We start from the raw sequence: 19,395 nt of genomic DNA, 5'->3' as shown, positions 1-19,395 counted from the left end.
TCCTAATATGCTCATACACATTTGCTACTGCATGATGCAAATGAAATATTTTAAAGTAAATTAGATAAGATGTTATAGCACATAATAAATTTATGTCTGTTTTCCTTCAATATGGTACATTGTGACAGTTCAACAGAACTGAGGTATCTTGGTAATGTTTTTTTTCCCCCTTCAAGACTGCAACCTAAAAGTCAATACAAGGTAAAGTGTGTGTTTCTACCACAGTATTTCCAAAAATGAGAATTGTGTGGTGATATGAAACAGTGGATTTAAAATAATAAGATGATTATTTAGCAATGATAATTTAGTAGTTTCCTTTATATTTCCACTTTTTACTCTCTGGGACTTGTAACAGTGTAGGACATAATTTTTGATGCAGATTTGATGCTTTGAAACATTTGCTCACTCAAAATGCTTTTTAAGTACATTTTGTACATTATTGTAGATGTATTTACATTCTGTTATTTAGAGAAGTGCTGGTGGCATCAATATGAGAATGTAATTTAACTCTTCTGTGTGGTTTATGAAACTGTATCCCAATAACACTGAATATATATGGCTGTCTTCAAAGACATAACAAATGCTGACAAGAGTTTTAACTTGTTAATGGGCTGTAGAAAATATTTGGGATAAGTTATCCTCTAAATGAATACTGAAAAGAACGCCAAGCTCACACAGCTTCAAGTAATATGCAACCATAGTTTTAAGAACTATGATGGCCTTTTGAAATGGGTGGTAACATCCTTGTGCTGGGAGCGTGCCCACAGCACTTATCAAAGCACGTGATAACTCTTCTTTGCAGTTTTAAGATCTCTCTGAGGATTCTTTGGCTTTGCCATGTTCCTGTGGTTTTCCTCTTGCATTGTTAATAACAAAGACAGTTTAATAGGTTTAACAAACATTCTCTGAACTGGATAATCAGTGTGCTTTGCTTCTAGTTAGCTTTCTTCTTGGGGACCCCAAAGCACAAAACCTTTGTGTTTTGTTTTTGTTTTTCTTTTTCCTTACAAAACTTTATAAGAACAGACAAAGCAGTAGGCAAAGTCCTAGATTGTTATTTTCTGCTTGATTTTCTTTTTAATGTTCAAAACTGTAATAATTGCTTAACATCCCTACTGTATAATTCTTACTAGTAGTTTTATATTTCTAAAATTATTTAAGTATCCCTTTATTTATTGCATATTGAGAGGATAATTTGCTAGCAATGATAGAATGGTAGTTGTCTAAGGCTATGGCATGAGAATAGAAAGAGTTAAATTACATAAACTTTCTATATCCTGCTAATTAAGAATTGTATTCGGTTTAACTTTCAAAAGGTTAGAAACAATAAAGTAGTGAAAATTATCTGCTGCAGGTAATTTTTGTCTTCTATCAAAACCTTAACGGGATTTGAAAAGAATCATCGTATAGCTGTATAATATGTATATTAAAGCATATAAACCATAAATACCTTGTAAAAAAAGTATGAAATTTTTTGTTTTGGCTTAATGAGTTGTCAGCATTACATTTTAAAAAAATCATAATCCTGTAGGATTCTAAGATGCATATTTTACTAGTGTTTTCTAGCTGAACTGTAGCTTTAGGTGCTGATTGTCTTAGTATTGTGTCTGTGAAATGGTGTTTTGGGCTTGTTTACATAGAGAAATGAGTGTATTGTAAGAAACATCATCCATTATTAGACATCAGTGAATTCATAGGAGAGCATTCCTGAGGCACTGGAAATGGACACAGACTGAATGTATTTCTGAGCATGAATATGGAAATAAAGGTTTGAGATTGATTTGTGTTAGCATTCTGTGTCTTTTTTTGTATGTGGTTTCAGTGATAGAATGATTTTAATAAAACATCAACTGGTCTCATCCAGCTGCCCTTTTTATTAGAGTGTAAACCACCTCAAGAGCAACTAAGCTACAACACTCCCAAGAACATGACAAAGGTCAAAGACTTTAAAATGGTACAAGACTTAGAAAAAAATACATTTTCTGAGCTGTCTTAAGTGTGCCTAAATACCTACTTAATAAACATGGCAAACATTTATTTGGAAAAGTAAATAATCAAACTATTGCACAATGTAATAATAAATATTATAAGGCAGTTAAAGAAGTTGTGTTAACTGGACTCCTTAAGTAGCTAGCCATGTCTAACCCTGTAATTCTGCACAGAGCAAAGGTGCCTCTTGCTCTGCAGTTAACTGATTTATTAGCAGGAGAGTTTTTAGGCTGCTGGTTGACCCAGTGTTCCCCTGAGGGGCTACAGCTGTTTCCTGGGTTAATCCTAAACCAGCGTGCTCGGGCCAGCGTGGAAGGGTGACAGGAGTTTGCCTTTTCCAGCCAGCTGCTCCAAAGGCACCTGGAAGAAATGGTGGTTAAGTTGCTGTGGGCCCAGTTTGCCCAGACCCAAGCAAAAAAGTCTTTTGATACTGAGAAGACTTTTGATAATCTGCAGACAGATGTTCTTTTGCAGACCCAGCTGTACTTCTGGAAGAGCCTGACAGCCCAAACCCTTGATCACTTCTCTTGACTATGTGTGTGAATATAACAACTTTCTAACGTATTTCCAAGGAAGACCAGAGTAACTAAAATATGCTGAGTTGTGTGGTCTTTGCTAACTTTAGCTGCCTTGGGATAGGGAGCTCTAACGAGCAGCTGTGGCTGGTATGAGTAGCTGGCAGGCAACAACACAGCTGTATGCAAAGTGCCTCCATCCACATCCTTACTGCCTTTGTGGCTGCAATTAAAGATCTGACGATACGGCCTTGTCCGTGTTCCTGAGTAATGCTGGCTCAGCATCGGTGGCTGTTGCCTACGTCTGCAGTCAGTGCCGACCTTGAAGGTCTCGTCAGAGCTGGGATGCGTCTGCTGCTCCTGCTGCACCGGCACTGGATAGAGCAAAAGCAAGCTAGGAGTTGTGTCATGCCAGGGGGCTGAGGCGTGTGCTGAGCCTAACGACACCACTAAGACTCTCCAGGTAGGTTGTTTTGTCCCATTATCTGCTGCTGGCTATGCTCCAAATCTGTGTTGGTGGTTTCTGTCCAGAAACTGCTGAACGCAGACAAGGCTTCCAGGAAGACCCCTCTTTTTTACCTCCTGAAAATACTTCAGATACGATTATTCATGCATAGTTGTTTGTACTAGAAGGTTTAAGAGCAGTACTAGCGGGTCTAGAAGCATCTGTAGGGTGATGTCAGCCATAGATGATGTAATTGACATTTTCACATATGTCAATAAGCAGAGATTAAACAGGCATAAAAGAAATTGCCAGTTAAGCACTATGATCCATACCATGGTTCATAGGACACAATTAGTTTGTACACTGAGGGATTACCTGAGTTCCTAAGTCTTATACTGTAGTTTTCTTATGAACTGGGCTTGATTTACAGTAAGGCTACAGGAGTCGGTGAGTGAGAATTAAATTAAAATTTTCCAGTGTAATTTGATCTGACCTTGGATTTTGTGATAGTGATTAAATTACGTAAACAGTGGATTAGTTTGTATAGATTTCTGAATCCCTTTGCCTTTGAGAAATAGCATCTAGTCTATAATTCCCTTCAGTGGGACTTGAAAGGGACATAATTTCACCCATACCTGTGGTGTAAGTACATTGTGAATGGTTGTAGTGTGGTTTGATGATCAGTACCAGGCTGTGACTAAGTTTATCACAGGATTAAGCATAACGCTCAGCTCTGTTGCAGTCACCTTCTGTGTCTGAATGTGTCTCTCTGTTACGTCCAAGGAGTTTGTATTTATGTGTTTGGGTTGTGTCTTTCCTTCAGTTGAGCTTCCTCTAGTTCTGCTTCAATCCAACATAAAAAAAATAAATTTCTGTCTTTCACACAAAAAAGTAATTTAAGGAAGTAATTGAAGACTTGTTACTTGTAGTCACCATGGCTTTAGGAAGGAAATTAATGTTCATTTAAGTTGTGTGAGATGGATAGCAGCTTTATGGAGGGAAGTGTGTCTTGCCCAAGCCAGTGAGGGCTGCCTGCTTCAGAGGCCTTTAGGCAGACAGATGCATGGCAGGATTTTCTTCCAAGCATTTAGGCATTTTGGATTTAAGTATGAGTTTGATGCTTAAAGGTGATTCTAAATATTCTTGTAAGTGCCTAAGAGACCTTTGAAAAAAATGGTCTTTAACCACCACTTTGTAATTTGCTATCTGAAAGTCAGTCTTTCATTGAAATATTGCACCTCCTTGTCAAAAAAAGTACAAAAGCTTCAAAGATGTGGATTGATTTGTTCTCGCTGTAAGGAATAAGTGTCTTTAAATTGGCTAATAAGAGTTCACAGCTGATCTACGACAACTGAAAAGAGCAAAACATGAAAGGAATAGTCCAGAATCGCTAGTGCTAACAACAGCAAAGTGATTAAAAGTGTTTAGAAAGGATTTCTTTCAGAAGTAGTGGTCCTTAGAAAGAGTTGGCGTCTTTCTCCCCCCAGTTCTTAATTTGGAATATCTGTGGGCAATTAGTGAGTGCCTTTCCTTAATCTTAGATGGAAGCTTCCTTTGGTGTCTGTTAAAGCCCGGGTTAGAGTATGAACATGAATGTGAAGATGATATTATTAGCCATGGTCGACACAGCATTTCTTCTTACTCCTGGAATGTGATCTCAGTCTGTAATACGCTGTAAGTAAGATTATCTTAGAAAATAATTATTTTTGACTCTCCAAATAACAAAGCACTGTGTGTCGGTATGCCTGTGGCAGCAAAGAACTCATCCTCTTGGCCCGGTGCTGCTCGTGGTGGTTACCCATTCCAGGGTAGCACTGGGTGATGGCTGCAGTGCAGCCCCTCCTGTTGTCCAGTGAGCCTGGTGGGCTTCTGCTGGATCGAGCCACATGTTGTGTGAGACAGCAGATGGTCACTGGGTTCTGCACATTGCTGCAGTGGAATAGGGAGCTATGGCACTTGGGTGTGTTCATCATGTGGCATTTTTAATCGTTCTCTATGGAAGATTCATGTAGGACTACTTATGTAGTAGCCAGGACCTAAATATATTATGCCATGGGAACATTGAATGTGAGACCAGTCAGTTTAATTCTGATGAGCTGTTGAGGTACATCTATTGTAAACGCCAGCAGGTGGTGTGCACAGTGCTTTGAAGACACAGATTTTTAAATACTGTACAAGAAGATATTTCTATTCCACTCATCTTGACCAAGGTGTTCAAGAAAAGATGGTCTAGATAATTTGTCTAATGTTCTTTGTGGCCTGCTATTCCTGTCTCATTTCAAACAGTATTCAGATAGGCAGTCAAGGAGTATGAGGGGTCCTGTTTATGGGGTAGGAATTGGAGGACATTCCCCAATTTGGTACTTCCTAAAGAAGATAAAACCATGATACAAACGTTTTTGAAGTATAGGGATCTTGGGTTTGCTAGCCCTTGGAGATGGCATTTTGAATGACTAACTAGGCTGTAATCTGCATGTTCCAGCCTACTACAGAAGGTTGGAGGTGCAGCTCATGAAGCAGGCAGTGCTGGTGCCGGAGTCCCTTGCCTTCGGAGGCTGGTGGGGCTGCGGCTGGAGAGCAGAGCTCCTGCTGCTGACAGATCCCTTGCTAATCTGACAGATCCCTTCTCGGATCCCTTGACTGGCTGTAGGAGCCTTGCAATTTCCCTGCACATGAGTCTTCCCACATTTGCTTAGCTAGCTACCGATTAAGTTATTTTGTGGACTTGTCGGCGACTCAGTCTGCAGTATGATTTGCTGAAAACAGCGTATATTTTACAAATTACTTTACTGGTATTGTGAAAAAAGATTACTCACTTCATAGTAACACTGTTTCCCTTGCTGAGCAGGCTAAGCAGCATAAAGAATACTGTGACCCAAGTTAAGTTCAAAGCTATAGTTAAAGATTTAATTAAGTATGTATATATGTCAGTGCATTAGCTAAAGATAAAGGTCTTAATTCATAACTGTGTGGAAGTTACTCAAAAAAGGCTTTAAGCAACAACAGCAAAAAATTGAGCCATATGATGCCTTTATCTGTAATCATGCAGTTATGCACATGTATCATGGTACCAGCTATAAAACACAGGTCAAAAAAATACTGCTTTGCTATGGCTTTACATTTATTACAGGAGCACTAGCTGATGTACCATGGTCTTCTGCATCAAAGCTGCTATAGTGTTTCCAGTGAATCTACAAGGCCACAAAATAATTTAATTGGCAGCTATCTAAGCAAATGTGGGAGGACTTGTCTAGAGGTAAACAGTAAACTCCTACAGCCAGTCAAGGGATCTGAGAAGGGATATGTCAGATCAGATATTTTTGATAAGTTCAGAGAAATTAGTTGTGATTTTGTTCTTGTTAGATGATCTTGGCTGGTATAGAGTTAACATAATCTCAAAGTCTTAAAGTAATGCGTTGCTGTAAACAAAAATATGTATCTGTATTTGCATGGTAAGTATATTTGGGTAAAAACATCTGTCTAAAGTATCTTGAGTATTTATTTTAATATACTATAGAAGCAAAGCTATTGAGAGACCCTGAAGGAGATACCTGACCTGTTTTCTCAAAAACTGCAAGGTTTCTATTTCTGTGGATACATTCTCATTGTCTTCCAGTCTCATCCTCAAACCTAGAAGCATTGTTCAAGTGGAATTTGAAGGTTTTGTATATTTATCCAGAATTTCCAAACATCTGCAGTCTTCTCTGAGGAGCAGTGTCAACTGCACTGCTGGCTATTTGGCACTCTCAAGCTTGCTTGCTGTGTGTATTCCATCAAACCCTACAGCGCATGCCTGGAAACTCCACGTTTCCAGTAAATATTGGATGGAACTGCGTGTGCATGGTATGCTCTCACAGCCTGAAGTGCTGGACTTGCTGAACCCATAGTACTTTGTGCATAAACACAAATTCTGGATAGGGCTGCTGCAACTCTGCCAAAAATTGCAGATCCTTCTTTTGAACAAAGTTTTCCAAGGCCTTCAGTTTTTCCAAAGACTTAGCTTCTACATCTGTGCCTTGGCCATAAAAGAATAGTTGGGTTTTTTTTTTATATTTTTTTGCCAAACTCTCTCAGGATGTTTTCAAATGCCAAGCATTTGTGAACAATTTTTCCTAGATACATGTGTGTGTTTATATGTATGTTTTATATATGTGTGTGTGTGTATACCTGCTTGGGTATAAAATCAACTATTGTAGTAAATGTCCCATTCTTAATTGTCTAACTTGTTCGTTTGTTTTCAACAGGCAGAAATACTCAGTGTCCTCAGTCACAAAAACATCATTCAGTTCTATGGAGCTGTCATTGAACCTCCAAATTATGGCATAGTTACAGGTAAGGATTTTTGTCTGACCTTTGTTTCAATTTTGTAGAACTCCAGTGTTAGAAGGTATTGGCTTTACCCAATTTCAGTGTTTTGCTAATTGCTCTGTCCTTCTTTGGACGTTAGAGTGCTCAGCACCACCTGCCTCAATGTAAGTTGGAGTGCTGGAGGTGGGAACCAGGCTGGGAGCGTGGCTGGTAGCAGCACAGAGACAGTTGGAGCCTGGGGTTGTCTTCATACACAAACTCAGCACTTCTTCAAATAGAAGCTTTTACTATGTTCTCTTACCCTGTTCTGTAAATTGATTTTCCATTTTAACTGACGTGTGACAGAAGTAGAGGTTCTCATGATACAAAGTTCTGGCATGTTTTGTAAAAAGGAAAGGCTTGAGAGTCTGCTTAGAGCAAAGGTGCACAGTGAGTTCTGCCTGTATTGAAAATAGGAGAATCTGCACTGGCAACTTCCCAGCTGTGGGAAGAGCTTGAAATAGTGGTTTATTAGACACCATAAGACAACTCCATTTATTCAACTGGAAACTAGGCTTCATTTGTTCTCATGTTCTCGGAATTATGCAGAGGTTGGCTTTTGTGGTTTTGTTGGGTTTTGGGATCTTTGGAGTTTGAGTGGGTTTGGTGTATTTTCTTCTATCACCGTTTTAAGCTCCCTTGGGAGTTGGTCCAGATACAAAATTACATAACAGATAATGTAATTAGTCCCTTTCCTGTGTGGGAGAAACTAGGTAAGATAGCAGTAGAAAATAAACCCTAAGCAAAGAAATCTACCATCTGCTGAAACACATGTTTGGAGAGGTAAAAACCATGAAAGCGTGGATTAGGAGACATGTTTTGGCATGTCTGTAACACTTCAAAGAGTGTTATGTGAAGAGTAGTCTTTGCACGTGGCACAGTGTAATACCAGTTTGAAACACTGCCATTCAGGTTTTTACTGGTTCTCGGATGGAGAGAATCTGTGAAAATTCAGTTATTTCTACCTGTCTCTTAGACATCCAATTATCACAGTAGATGGCAGTGTAATCCGGTGGGAGCACATCTGCAATACTGCGCTGTTCAGATCATGGGGAGCTTTACTTACGGAGCATCAGCCTACTGGAGGTCACAGTGTTGCAACCAGTACTCCAGAGGGGCATAGGTGACCACAGTCTATGCCACTCAGAGGATGCACTAGTGACAGCATATAGGCAGGAACTTGAATACCTTCTCAAAGCACTAAAAATTTTATAAAGCTAGTAAATCAAGTAATGTAATTTTACTATAATTTATAACATAAGAGTAATAAGTGTCGACCAGCAAGCAGAGTAACAAAGGAGATATGTAATCAACAACGCAGGGTGATGTCTGTGTCAGAAAGGCCTCAGTTTGGTCTCACAGAAGGTTAACGTTCAAAAGACATTTGACCTGCTGCTTGCCAGTCACAGGACAGAAAGCCGCTGAAGTAGTTCATTATGTCATTGGGAATGGGGACTCTAACCATCTGTGAGAAAAAGACTATGCTGTGTAGTCCAACCACTTTGTTACTTGGGGAGCTCTGATTCCACCCTGGCTAAAGAAAAAAGCTTTAACAAACTGCATTGGTTCTCCCTGCAGCTTCCAAGGAGACTGCAGTCCCGTGGGTTGGAAGGGAAGCAAGGCTCTGTTTTCCCACACTATTTTCAAATGAGAGAATGGCTACTGAGAGAAGAAATGTTAATTGCACTTGAAAGACCTTTTAGAAAGTTTTTCACTCCATGATCTTCTGGATGGCCTTCAGTGTTGCAGACTTAATCCCATGTTTAGTCAGAGATCCATTTCTTACAAGGGAAAATCCCAAACAAGAAGAAATCCCGAGGAACTAATATTTCTTCAGAGTGATGGAGATGAGAGGGCATTCAGCCAAGCATTGGCATGTACCAAGCGTTCACTGCCCATAACAGCTTGCGTGGGACTGTCAGAGAGTTCTCTGCGAAAGGCTGCATCTGCAGTCAAAACACGTTTCCCTGCTGGGATGTATGTCAGTGTTCTAACTGATCATCCTGCCTGGTGAGCTGCTAACGTGGATCACGTCATTCTAGGTGTGACTGGCTGTCTCTGTCAACAGCGGTCTTGATGTCTAGCTTTCAGATCTGGTTTTTGACCGCAGCTGCCACCTCCCAAAAGGTTTTCAGAGCCTGTGACCCCTGTCTGCACAGAAGCGTGTGGTGCATCCCACAGCCCATCGCAGGGTGGGTCCAGTCAGGCATTCAGAGCATTTCTTTCTAAAGCAAATACCTCTTTTCCGTTATTGACAGAAAATTATTGTTGTGATATGATTTCCAAATCTGTAGGCTCCTAGTAAAAACCTGTGGCACAATAAATACATGGAAGAAATACTTAAAGGATTGAGCTTTGTTGATTGACACTTGCTTGCCTCTGTTCACACAGAGTGGCAAAGGGCTCGGGGAGCTGCGTTGTCCCTGACCCTGGTAGCTCAAGTTATGCATTGTAAAGGCATGCAAAGCGTGCAGCCAACCTATTCCTGAAGAATCCATTTATAAGACAGATGATGACATCATGGGTAAAAAAAGCTCATGTTTTAATTGAGGAAATGTGCAGGTCAGCAGCTTACTCCTCTTTTGGTGACATCAGAAGCAACATTTCTGTCTCCTGCAGTGGCTCCTTTCAGCAGCAGGTCCTGAACCTAACTTGCCACTTGAGTGTTTACTTTCAAGGGAGTTCCAGTTTTCTCCCTCTTTCCTTCCATTTAGCGCCAGAATCTTCTCATATGACCTACCATGTTCTAGGCTGCAGAGCAGTTTTGTCCCAGAGCTTCCTGCCCCACGCAGCAATCTCCCAATGGTTTTGATTTCCTTGATAAGGACCAATGTTTATTTTTTATGCATTTAGTCTGTCACGTATCATTCATTAATATTATTAACCACAATTTGGATATATTTGATGTACTCTTAGAGGGAATGATTTTGTGGCTGCTTTGAAATAGCTGAAATTGAGCATTTCAAATGCCAGCTGCTTTGCCACCTTAGGTATGAAGATTTTGGGAGTCTCGCAAATAGGTGTTAAATTCTGCCTGAGAAGCATGCCGAATACCCTTGGGAGAGACTGATGAAAACTTAAAGTTGCTTCTTGCATCCCCCTGGTCTTTGTGCTATATGGGCTATACTGGGTGGCATGTGCCCACTCTGTCTTGGCCACCAGATAGAAGAAAACGTGTCAGCTGCTTCAACTGACCAACCTTCTCTTGTTTTTTCGGTGAAACATGAATGAATACTAAACAAGCATAAAGCTTATTTAATAAATACTAAGCAGAGGAGCTACAGCCTTTAGATTGCTGAACGTGACCTGCAGCACATGGAAATCTGGCCTGCTTACCTCAGGGTCAGATCTCTAGTTTCATCATTCCATGTTTTTCATGAACAAATGATTTGATCTGCTACTCTCTTCCTCCATGGAAATAGGAAAATAAAATTTTAATTTCCCTTTCTGCTTGCAAACCCTTTCTTCCTAACAGAATATTACATATATAACACCTAGTTTAAAAAAAAAATAAAAAATAAATCATCCTTTGTTATGGGGCATGATTTATATGCAGTACTGCTCACCAGTGGGGCGTATCCTCTTGTCTTTGGAAACAGGTTTTGATACCACAAAATTCTCATCCATTAACTGTTCTTCTGATCAGGAGCAGCAAGTTTAGATATGCCAGAAGTTCAGTTTATATGAAAGTGGTGTTATGGAGGTTTTAGTTGTCTCCAGTTTCACACCCAAATGCATGTAGGTGTAACTAGCTTGTTATTCCAGCTCTCAGCCCATGAGCTCTGACAGTTGGGCTGGATTCCATCTGCCACACTTGCAAACACCAACAGGCCAAAAAATCCCTTGTTTATATCCATGTAGTCCTGCTGTGGGTTTCTGTAGGTGTACTTGAGAGAAGTTAAGAAAAAGGTCTGTTGATCCTGAACAAGGAGCATCCAGAACTTTTTGCTCTGGAATTTGAATTGCTTTGCCTGAGCTTTCTAGACACCCGACCTTTCTAATGCCTTTTCATTTTAATGCCTATTGTTATACATAATTGTACCTTTTTTGTTTGTTTGTTTACCCGTAGCAGTAGATTATATCTGTGTTGGGATAATCAGAACAGACTATGACTCTTCTACTACTGTAATAATAATATTAACTGCTGAACCCAAATTCTTTGTCATTAAGCCAGAGGCTGACTGCTTTCTGAACTGGCAGAGTTTCCATTAGATCTTTCAGTTTAGATGCAGTGTTTTAAAATGTCATGTGAGTGAGTTTGTTGTTGTTTTTTAACAGAGTATGCTTCTGCTGGCTCACTGTTTGATTACATTAATAGTAACAAAAGTGAAGAGATGGATATGGATCATATCATGACCTGGGCAACTGACATAGCTAAAGGTAAGCAAGAGAAGCGGTGCATTACTGTCCTACACAGGCAGCAAAGTGTACAGCTGGAGATGCTTTCCTTAGGAAGGCTTTTCTGACTTCATATACTTTCTTATTCAAATCAAGAAAAAAAACCCAAACTAACCAAATGTACATAAAAAAAGCAAACCCTATTCACTGTTTTTTAATACGTTCCTGGGTTATTAGGAAGCCAATTTCTGGAGTGAACATGGCTTCTATGAGCCAATTTTACTTCTGGTTTGCCCCTGAGTCCCAAGAGGATAATTCTGCTGATATAGAGTAATTATGAGGTAAAGTGCATAATTATCCTTACATTTGATTGGAATTGGGACGTTTAAGAAAGCTAAGGACTTACTCTCAGCAAACATACTGAAATTCCTCATATAGTAATGCAGAACAAACTGTTTCATCTTTTGTGTTCTCTGTGACCGCACAAGAATTAGTGTAAACTAATGAACAAAGAGTAAACTCGTATCTTGGCTTCCCTGTGTGGACACCACCTTAGAAAAAATAACCAAGTATGACATTAAAAGCCATTAAAATACCCATATACATGCTCTGAGAGATATATGAGCTTTGCTTAGTGTTTTTTACTCAGATTATGGGAAACTTTGCTTCTCCTGCAGTATATCAATATGGCATACAGGTATGCCAGCTTGTAGGGAGTACAGTTAATGGCAACCAGAACACATGACTGCTGATACGTGATGGCCACACTCAGCCTGCCTAACTAGATTGCTCCCTTGTTTTGTGTAGGAATGCACTATTTACACATGGAAGCTCCAGTCAAAGTAATCCACAGAGATCTGAAGTCCAGGAATGGTAAAGTAGCAAAACACTGAAATGCTTTGCATTTGCTGTTACCTGTTAACATAGCCTTTAAATCTATACCTCAGCTTTGTGAACAAGCAGTACTAACACACACCTTGGCTCTCATCAAGCTACATATGTTGAGGCACAGAAGAGCCTGTTCCCTCCTCCCCATCCTGAGCCTCTCTACGCTTCATTACAGTTAGAGCGCTGTGGAGGGCTCTTTCAAGTTGTGTCTTGCTGACCATGATTGTACCCAGCTTAGCAGCTGTCAGACATTGCCTGGACACTCCTCACTTCCTTTTTCTATTTGGAAAGGTTGAGTACCAGAAAAGGCTGGCAGACACCAGACACAATAGACTGGATAAGGTCTGTTATTTCTTATCTGAAAATCTTACCTTTACTGGGGCCTGTTTTGACGTTTGACACATAGATACTCATGCTGTTGAGTAATATGCACTCAGTGTGGAGCTGCACTGGTTAGTCTGTACTTGGCAGTTGACAACCATTTCTGAAATTTGCTGAACATTGCCTTTTAACTGAAATTTTCACTAGTAATAGTAGTGGGGTAGGAGGGACACAGATTTTAATAATGCACACAGGGAGATAAGTTAAGAAGAGTCTAGATCTCACCTCACTTGAAAGATTTTTTATTAATGAAACTTTCAGAGAGCTTCTTGTTAAGCCTAACTAGATTGGGGAGAATGGAGTTTATCTGTGTTTTATCTATAGCTGTGTTGCTGCCTTTGAACTCAGTAAGGCCTGAAAGGTTTTGCGTTTGTTCAGAGGCTTGCAGGTCAGCAGATCTTCTCTAAAGCTTCTCAAGGAAACCAGGGCAATTGTGCATGTGTGCATGTTCAGGTGCTGGCTCACCATGAGATCATTTTCTTGACAAAAAGCAGTCTTTTGCTGTAAAAGTGTGTTGTGTTTATTTTTAATAGCATTCTTGTAACCTATTGTTTTTTCATTTTCAGTTGTTATAGCTGCTGATGGCGTGTTAAAGGTATGAACACTTTATTTGTAGAGACATGCTGCTACTTGTTTTGATGCCTAATGAATGAGGTTGATACTCTAATATCTGTTTATTTTTTTATTTATTTTTGCCAGATCTGTGACTTTGGTGCCTCAAGGTTCCACTCGCATACAACACACATGTCATTAGTGGGCACTTTTCCATGGATGGCCCCAGAAGTTATCCAAAGTCTCCCAGTGTCTGAAACATGCGACACATATTCATATGGAGTAGTGAGTACCTCTCATTTCCCTATGTGTAGTAGCAGTTCTCTGGTGTGATGGAATTAGAGAGATGCAAGAGCAATTCTACATAAGGATGACAAAAAATACCATGCTTGCTTTCAAGATTGACCCATAATTTATAATTATATGTTTGAAAATTATAGGAAGAACAATGTCTTGCATGTTTAGCAAGATCCTTATCTGATTAGATTAGCAGCATGCCAGTGTGGGAAGTGCATGCTTTTCCGAAAGTATTCAGCTTATGCCTGAAGGGTTGGAGGAGCCACTGAACTATCTGCATCATGAACCTCTGCTTTTGTTTTTTGGTGGAACAGAGGAGAAGCCTGTTTTGCAATAGGTGTAAACAGGATGAAATGATTAGGGTTCCACTTTCTGTAAAATGGGAGCATTGCTTATTTTATATTAAAAAGTTAGCCACTTCTCCATGCTTAATTGTTTAAAAGACCCTGCTATCATTAGCTGTGAGAATAGAGACTGTGCCTTTTGTGGAGGTACAGGTCCCATCTGAAAATACAGAAAAGGCCAGCATTGCTTTGCCATTTTTCTGAAGGGGGAACAATCAAAGTTCATCAGAATCTCAGGTTTGCAGGTACAGTAATGTGAATTATTTCGCTCTGTCCACAGTTAAACTCTAATTTGGTTTTGCTGTGTTTTGCTGTGTAATACAAAATAGGCTAGAAATAGCCGTACCGGTCAGACCAGTTGTGTGCCTAGTGCCATAGCCTTTCTCTGGCAGAGAACAGGAATGAATACTTTGGGGGGGAAAGGAAGTGGGTTTGTAGTTTCCATGCATAGCCGTGTATTGACCGTTTTTGGTTGTGGATACAAGGGTTGGTGGCAGAATGAGGAATTCTTTCAGTACCTGTCAAGTATTGCCTCTTTTTCTTTGAGTGGTGAGAGGAGACAGGTGTGAGGGAGGCACTATGGTTTTAAGCTAGCACCTACGGCTATACGTAGTTAAGCTGATGTCCTAATGGAAGATGACTTAACCTTTTTCCAGTCAGTTGTTCATAGTGAAAAAATAGATGAGAGATGATGTGGCATCGCTGACAAATGAAAGGCTGAAGATTTGCAAGGAGGAAGAAAAAGCCTATATTGGCAGATCCAAAATCCTTGCTTGCTTTAACTGAACTAGGTCACAAAACAGTAACGGAACATAAGCTAACAAATGTAAATGTTACTGTAAAGTGTTACTGGAAGCAATTACATATTATCCACTGAAGGGAGACATTCCCGTTTCAAAACAGAGCAGAAAGGTTAGAGAAGAAATTCCAGACATGGTCTTAGAGCTCAAACCGCTTCCGTAGTCATCTTGGTGTGAATTGACTTTAAGGAACATTGTAGAAGTGGGAGAAGGTAAGAAATTGTTTAGTATCTTATCATGTCAAGTATTACCAGAGCCTTGGGAACAGTATGTCACACAGTCTTATTTTTCCTCGTCCAAAAAGTAAAGGTCCTTTGACTGTTCTGTGCTTGGAGGTAAAACTCAACTACTCAACTACCCTCCATATGAAAACTGTTCGGTGTTACCAGAATATTTTAATGTGGTTACGGGTGTATATTGCTACTTTAGTATGCCTAATAATACATGACCCTCATTTTTTAATATATTGTTTTTGAGCTAATGTGCTCTACTGTGGGTGGAAGCTTATGAATTCATAAGCACTTAGGAATGAATTTCTTTTTATAACTCCAGTCTTGGAACACCATTGTTTTCAGAGTGGAGTTACAGGCATAGAAATGAAGAATGGCATTGGCCCAAGTTCTCTGTTGATGAAATTACTGACATAATGGGGTTATTCCAGCAAGAAATTGTCCGAATATAACATTGAAAGATGGAGTCTCCCAGTAATAAGTGTAAGACTGTCAGAGAATTAGCTAGGAGACTGAAAACAAAAAATCTTAGAAAGGGTGTTTTTGTCTTTTCAAATCATTATCATCTATAAAAACAGAATTTAAAAATCCCTTTTCAAAGTGTAACACTTGCCAGCAGCTTTTGTGCTAGAGAGACAAATCTGCTTTTCTTCAGTTAAAGTCTTGTTAACAAAGAACAGAATCCTTTCAAATGTAAACTAGTAAGATGCTAGGAATAGATACTCTGTTTGCAATATTTGTTGCCTTCCCCATGGTTTTCTTTAATTTCTTTTCTGCTGTTGGTTTTTTTTTTTTTTTTCCCCTGACTGGCTTTTCTTTCCACGAACCACTCTGTGATTTTAAATATTCTGCTTAAGGTGTGCGAGAGCTTTTTTCCATGAAGTGTCAAAGGCTTTCTGCAGCCTTATCGGTCAGAGTTGCTCCTCCGCTGTAAAGAGTTTTCCTCTTTGTGAACAGTTGCATCCCTCTTTATGGCTAATGTTCAGATTAGCTTGTCCTGCTTTTCATAGGTGGTTAAAGAGGTCCATATATTCTCTCTGAGATATATAGTAAACAATTTATAATACTGCCATGAAATGCTGAAGTTAAATGTTCCAGGAGATCTTGCACTTCCCTTCAGCCATGCTGTGATTTTTATCCATTTTCAAGCCTATACTCTAAACAAGATATCAAGTGTTGCAAGTCATCAACCCAGAAATTGACTTATATGTTGCTCTGTGTTGCTCAAAAATGATTCCTCGCATCTCTTCCAGACATGAAAGTGTATGTGGGATGACAATGTTCACTCTAAAAGCTGTTTTGAAATCATGAAGATATATGCTTAGAATGTGTTACCCTGGCAAAAATTTTTGCAGTGCATATTTGTGTATCAGTATAAGTGTGTTTAATCGTAGAAAGCTTATGTGATGTAGCTGAATTATTTTAACACTTAAAAGAATAAAAAAGTAAAGCCATTAATTGTCTGTTGGTAGCATAGAGACTGCCGTTAAATGTAGCAGCTGTTATGCTCCTAGCAATAGTTCATACATTGCTCTAACTATGAGGACATATGTTATTTATAGAGGGAATGTTGGCCAGCTCCAGGGGTTATCCCTTGCTCTTTTTGAAAAGAATTATGAGATCTTTAACTTCCACTTGGATCAATGCAGAGAGGACTGACCTAATTTTCATGCCTAAGGGCAGTACCTGTAAGAGTACAACACTTTCTGCTCATGCTGTACTTCTCTTAATTGTGGCTCCTGACCCTCATCTGTGAACACTTCCCTACCAAGAGAAAACATTTGGGTTTTTTCGGTGAAGAAGTTCAGACTGTTTGCTTTTTCTCAAATTACTCATTTGGATGTTCCTTATCCTATATGGCACTTTGAATCTTCAGCTTTGCACTGGGTTGGGGATGTAGGCGTTTTGTTGTTTTGGGTTTTTTCCTTTTGGTTGTTGTCACATAGTTGAGAAGATATGAACTGAAATGCGCAGCTGAGCTTACAGAAATAAGTGTGTGAGCTTTTTCTGAAGACCATATAGTTCTTATTCTAAGCTTCATGTATAGGATGAGCATTCATACATTTGTCTCTCCTTTTTCTGTTTCTCTGTATGCAGAGAAGAGCCCAACATCTTCAGAGGCTACAGGTTACAAACCACTATATTAAATGATCTTGCTTTGTTTTCCGTCATTATATCTAGCTTGGCTGTTTCTCTGTGAGCACCTGCTGTCTGTCATCACAGAGAAGTGATGTGATCAGGAAAGCAGGTGATGCTCACCATCAGAGATGGGAGGGGAAGTGAACCGTGTCAGTCTCAATTAAATTACACCAGAAATGGAAGATAGATTGATTTCCATATGAGGTGAGCTGGGGAGGCAGTTCTGAAAATGAAGAGAATGTATCTCACAATAAAGAGGCCAGGGTAAGTCAGGCTTCTTTCTTTCTGCTGCTGAATGACTCTGGGGACGGGAAGAGACAAATGGGAATGCAGAAGATAACCCATTTGCTGCTTTTTAAAAGACTGATAATGCAGTTATCAGTCCTTAGCTGATGACTCAGGGTAGCTAATCCATGAGATGGGGTTGAAAGTCCTATAAAACTGAAGATAGAGACTTGTCCCCTTTGGAAGGAAAGGCTTTATGTATACCATTGGCCTGAATGTGCATTGGTTTAGATCATTTTCTAAACCTGTGTAAATAAATACAAGGATTTCTGACATCCCACTTTTCTATCTTTTACTTTCTTCTACTATTAGTAAAAATAAGGTGTATTGTGTCAGATTGTTGTTTTTCTCTTGAACTCTGTTTTATGTCTTGAAGTGTTTTATGATAGCACTGCTAGTTTAGGAAGGCAGTGATCCGTACCAGCAGTGGAAATAAACACTAAAGGTGTCATGATAAAGGAATTCAGTGCAAAATGTTCTGCACAAATGTACATGCATGAGTGAAACGAGACAACCCTTAAAATTTACAGTCTTCTGAAAGAAAGGTAGCAGAGTTTTCCAGCTCAGGGCTCTTGGAGACATTTAACATGTATTTCATTATGTTCTTTACTTAGAGCAGTATCTAAATACATCTTCCATCTGATGGGCAAACTTGAGTTTTTTCTCTGTGGCTTCATGGTACAGCTGTACCGATGAGGTGGCTCTGCAAGGCTGCTCAACTTCATGTTGGATTTGGCCCAGGGGCTTTTGTTTTAAACTGGCTGTTTTGTATGCTGCATTTTTTGTCTGAAGTATATGGGACTGCTAAGTTATTTCCTTCTCTTGCCATTAAGTTTCCTTCTCTACCAGTACAGCGGTGATAATTGGAATTACAAATTGAGGTGCCTTTGAATACCTCTGTGATAGCTTTTCCCAAATATTACTTATTCCCATGAAAACTCTCTTTTTACTTATTTTTCCAAGATACCCTTACCTTTACTAATCAGTGTTCTGACTCTAGCAGAACCATTCAAATAGGTCTATTGATGGACTACCCTGTTCACTTGATTAAATGCCCAACTCTGCTTCCATGCATTGTTTCTGCTTGAGCTGCATCTGCTGATATTCTCACATTTTCTTTCTAATTAACTTCATAGTTGGCCAGAATACGTTCAAAATGATGTAGCTGGAATAAGCCTGGGAACTAACCCAAATAGTGAGGATGTAGATACTTGAATACAGAGACTTGCGTAAAGATCTTAATGCATTTGGTCAGATCCTACGTAAACGATGTCTTTGTTGTTGTTACACGTGGTATATGAGCAGAAGAAAAAGTTTGTATGTAGATAATTGTAACAAGCTATGTATATGAAGGTTCTGATTAAAAAAAAAAAAAAAAAGACAAGGAAAAATAAAACATATACACAAGTGAAGGTACAAAGGGCCTCTTAATTTGGTTCCAATATGTAGCCCCTATGGTAGAAAAACTAGTTGGATTCATTGGCTTGAAGCTTTTTTGGTGATGCCAAACTCTTTTCTACTGAACAGCTTAGATTCTCGGGTACTGTGTTATTAGAAGGCTAAAAGCATGCAAACTTATGAGATCTTTCTATATCTAAGGACAGTGCATCTATAAGATACCAAGGAGAACAGAGTAATTTTCTATATGCTGTGTATGTTTAGTTTAACGTAATCACATAATTGGAGATAAACAATTACAGTTTCACTTGCAAAATTATGTTTAGTATTTTCATAGGCTATCGCAGGAGCAAAATACCTTTTGGGTCATATTCTGACTACTGAGAAGCATAGTTGCAATCGTATAGAAATATTTTTAAATGCAAAATGCCTACAAAGCAAAGATGT

At 39.3% G+C, this 19,395-nt stretch overlaps 1 protein-coding gene across 5 annotated transcripts in view; it reads left to right on the top strand.

Moving 5' to 3' along the window:
• The window catches only part of MAP3K20 (mitogen-activated protein kinase kinase kinase 20), a 94,160-nt gene that overhangs the window by 24,270 nt on the left and 50,495 nt on the right, over positions 1 to 19,395 (top strand). For all 5 annotated transcript variants that reach the window (XM_055717715.1, XM_055717716.1, XM_055717714.1 and 2 more), the window contains 5 exons: positions 7,194 to 7,281; positions 11,575 to 11,676; positions 12,442 to 12,507; positions 13,470 to 13,498; positions 13,603 to 13,740. In XM_055717715.1, coding sequence (XP_055573690.1) covers positions 7,194 to 7,281; positions 11,575 to 11,676; positions 12,442 to 12,507; positions 13,470 to 13,498; positions 13,603 to 13,740 — 423 coding nt within the window. The remainder of the gene's footprint in view (positions 1 to 7,193; positions 7,282 to 11,574; positions 11,677 to 12,441; positions 12,508 to 13,469; positions 13,499 to 13,602; positions 13,741 to 19,395) is intronic.

Source organism: Falco cherrug, chromosome 8, assembly GCF_023634085.1.
Source record: "Falco cherrug isolate bFalChe1 chromosome 8, bFalChe1.pri, whole genome shotgun sequence".
NCBI classification, from domain to species: domain Eukaryota; kingdom Metazoa; phylum Chordata; class Aves; order Falconiformes; family Falconidae; genus Falco; species Falco cherrug.
The sequence above is the reverse complement of the archived record's forward strand: the minus strand, read 5'-3'. Positions and strand labels throughout refer to the sequence as shown.